This window comes from Diadema setosum, chromosome 21, assembly GCF_964275005.1.
Source record: "Diadema setosum chromosome 21, eeDiaSeto1, whole genome shotgun sequence".
Taxonomy (NCBI): Eukaryota; Metazoa; Echinodermata; class Echinoidea; order Diadematoida; family Diadematidae; genus Diadema; species Diadema setosum.
This window is the reverse complement of record NC_092705.1, coordinates 23,779,278-23,782,808: the sequence shown is the minus strand read 5'-3', so window position 1 is coordinate 23,782,808 and position 3,531 is coordinate 23,779,278. Positions and strand designations below refer to the sequence as shown.

The following is a 3,531-nucleotide window of genomic DNA, read 5'->3' as shown; positions in this document are numbered from 1 at the left end:
ATAAATGAAATCGTCGACGATGATAAAGACTCATATCATTTTCACTGCTTCTCCTTCATCACTCAACAGGGTTTGACTGCTTGGGTTCGGAGACTGAAGGACCCGATGTAGCGGGATGAGAGCACTATGAAATGGGTATGGAAGATTTCAAACTGTTCAATGTTGCATGAGAACATGTTTTATCCTATTGCATGAAATATGTTTGTTTGTTTGTTTAATTGTTTTCATCTGAGTAGATGGATAGACAGCCCATATTCAGCAGCTGTACTAGCTGGTCTTCCCTAGGGTCCAGTTAGATCTTGTAAGAGACCACTTCACATGCAGAGCGCGGTTATGCAGCCTGCTCTTTGCAATGAACGAATGAAGCGGGATCTTTCAAGTGCATGAATTGTGATGTTCTCACATAAGGGACCTCCATTTTACAAATGTATGTCCTATCCGAGGGTCATAGTGTTTTGGCGCATCCTATAGAGGGGACGAAATGATTACACCCAACATTGCCCAGTTACACTCGGGAATCGAACCTGGGTCCTTTGGATCTGGAGGCAGACGCTCTACCGACTGTTCTTCACTTCCACTGAAATTCCATTATCGATAATATGAAGAGTTTGTTCGCAAAATCGGTTGAGCACCATTTTCAAATATTTTCAGCAAATATTAGAACAAAACAAAATCTTTCCAAAAATACCCCACTTAATTGTTACAAAACAAAGACGAACTTCTTCTTCTTCTGCTCCTTCCTCTTATTATCATTATTGTTGTTGTTTTTATTATTACCCTGATACAAACAGGTTACCATTTTCCTGGCAATCTGCGCTGTGAGTGTATTTATTCTGATGACCTACATGGCCACACTATCCGAGCAAGAAGGAGTCAATAAGGATATCCACGGTTCGCTACTGAGGGAGCCCCCACGTGGCAAGTCCTTGTCACAGGTCGCTTGGGGGCGCTTCAAGTCGTTTGCGCGGGAAAAGGCGGGGCAGGTGATTCTAAACACTCGAACAAGGTAGGTTCCCCAAAAGTCTTCAACCTGCCCATGTTAATTTCTTGTAACTGACCGCCATTCCTTTTCTTCGTGTTTGGTTTGATCTGTTACAATATCATATTTCTTCTTTTTCTTTTTCAGGTTCATCAGCAAAACTATATAGGCACCAAAAACATGGAAATGAAAATGAAAGAATTGTCATTAAGAACTACAAAATAACATGCGTGTACAGTGTAATAGGAAATTAGCAGTATTGCATAATAATACTCATAAAAAGTTCCAGAGAGAAAGAGATGGAAGGAGAGGATACTGGAAAAAAAAAAAAAAACCCAAAAACATCGCAACTAGACCTTGACGACAATTCTACGCCAAAGGAACAGAGGAAAAAATGAGGCAAACCATGTGTTCTTCTTACTTGAATGTGTTCTTTGAAATTGTGTTGAAATGTATGTGTGCTCACGAGTTTTACACCGTAACAAGTTAACAACGGTGTAATAAAGTTGATTATTCTAATGTATATACGTCTTTGGTGTAAACCTAGTCTAGCTAGGATTATAGTTGATTAGAAATGAAGAATAAGCAGAAATCTTTTCACAGTTCCTGATATTTGAAATGAAACGAACTCTACTGATCTGTGATGTCATAACTATGCCAATACCTTATTGAGACTTCTCTGTCTTTTTCGTTTGCTATGTTGTTGTATTTGTCTTTCACATTTTCACTGGCTGTCCCCTGCAGAAATCGAACACCGCCCCCACGGTCCCGCGACTCGGTCGTCTCTTTGGCAACGCCCACTGCCATCGCGGATAACGTGACTCGAGACTTGATCCCACCCATAGAATTTGACGTCAATGCGACAGTCAGGGACGATAATGCCGGATTCAAAGCGAAAGTGACCAACGTTTCTTGGGCCTTGGAGAAGTGCACGAGACAGAATAATGTCGTTTTCATCAAAACTCACAAAACCGGCAGCACGAGTCTGAGCCACATAGTGAACCGTTACGGCCACCTTCGGAATCTCTCCTTCGTCTTCAACCGGCTTAGTCCCCGGAATGGTCACCTGGTGTACCTCCCACTCAACAACAATTCTCCCCGGACTCACTTCTTACCGCCTATCGGGGTTAAGCCGGGAGAATACTCGCGCTACAAGTACAACATGCTCGCCGTGCACGTCCGCTACGATCGCAAAGCCATGGATTCTTTCATGCTGCCGAACACCCACTACATCACTGTCATCAGGGATCCAGCGACGCAGTTCGAGTCGGCTTTCACACATTTTCAGCTGGACGATGCCTTCATGGCAACGGAAAAGGCCAAATTCTCTACCATGCAGGCTCGACTCACTCAGTTCTTCACCAAACCCGACTTCTATCGCAAGCGCCTTAAGCAGCTGAAATGGGAGAACAAAATCGGACTAAGATGGTACTACGCGAGGAACAACCAAATATTTGATCTGGGTTTGGATCACATCTATCACAACGACAACTGGAAAGTTCAAGAATACATTAAAAAGTTGGACCGAGAGTTCCTGCTGGTACTCATTACGGAGTACTTTGAGGAGTCTTTGGTTGTCATGAGGAAGGCCTTGTGCTGGAGCATGGATGATATCATCTACGTTGCCAAAAATGTTCGCCCAAATCCTGCCAACATAAGTAGTGCCACTCGACAGAAGATGCGACAGTGGAATGACGTGGACACTAAACTCTACGAACACTTTAACAGGAGCCTGTGGCAGAAGATCAAGGACTACGGGCCGTCTTTCAGCTCCGACCTGGACAGTTTCCGCACCCGCCTGAGAGAAACGTTCCAGGACTGCGTCGGCACGACCGAAGTGAAAGCTCAGGGACACTACTTTCACTGGATCGAATATAAGCCGCGCAAAGACTCGTCCAACTTCTGCGCGCAAATCGTTGAATCAAAGCGCGCCCTCTTCGCCGCCATCTGGCGGAAACAGGCTCTCCCGAAACCAGCTGCTGCAGCTCGAAAGTCGGGATACCACCAAGTCATTCGTCCGGAGGCACATTTCCACAAGTACACGCCGATTGCGAATCGTTACAAACCAGATAGACCACACCCCGTCCCTAGGGCACCTTTGCGGCTCCCTCCAGGTAATCTAGCTCGCCTTCCACCCCCTCCACGACAAGTGGTCAAGCACGTGATCGGTCCTCAAGGAGCTGGAAGGTCGAAGTCTGACCCGGGCGAGGACAATGGTGATTATTCCAGCAGTGCTGAGGTGATACGTGGGGAAACGAAGCAGGTGAAAACTGCAATAAACCACACCGCAATTGCGGCAACAGGAACTCGGGTAAAGCCAGTTATGACTTACAAGAAGAACACATGATAACCACAACAACAACAACAATAACAACAACAACAACAACAACAACAACAACAACAACATTTGAGTAGCTGGTGCGGGGTTAAGGAATACGAAACTTTTGAGTGCAGCCGTTATCAACTAATTACGGGAGATAGGAAGGTGTCATGACACAGGAACCAAGTGATGTAATGAGAACAAAGCTGTGGTCCCTGAAAAAGGAATTCAG

The 3,531-nt window shown here is 45.2% G+C and overlaps 1 protein-coding gene across 1 annotated transcript; it reads left to right on the top strand.

Annotated features, from left to right (window-relative positions):
* The first annotated feature begins 845 nt into the window (after nucleotides 1-845).
* Nucleotides 846-3,326, top strand: LOC140244418 (galactose-3-O-sulfotransferase 2-like). Its single transcript, XM_072324056.1, has 2 exons — nucleotides 846-1,006; nucleotides 1,724-3,326. Exons 1-2 carry the CDS (start codon nucleotides 846-848, stop codon nucleotides 3,324-3,326), a joined length of 1,764 nt encoding a protein of 587 aa, XP_072180157.1.
* Nucleotides 3,327-3,531: the final 205 nt, after the last annotated feature.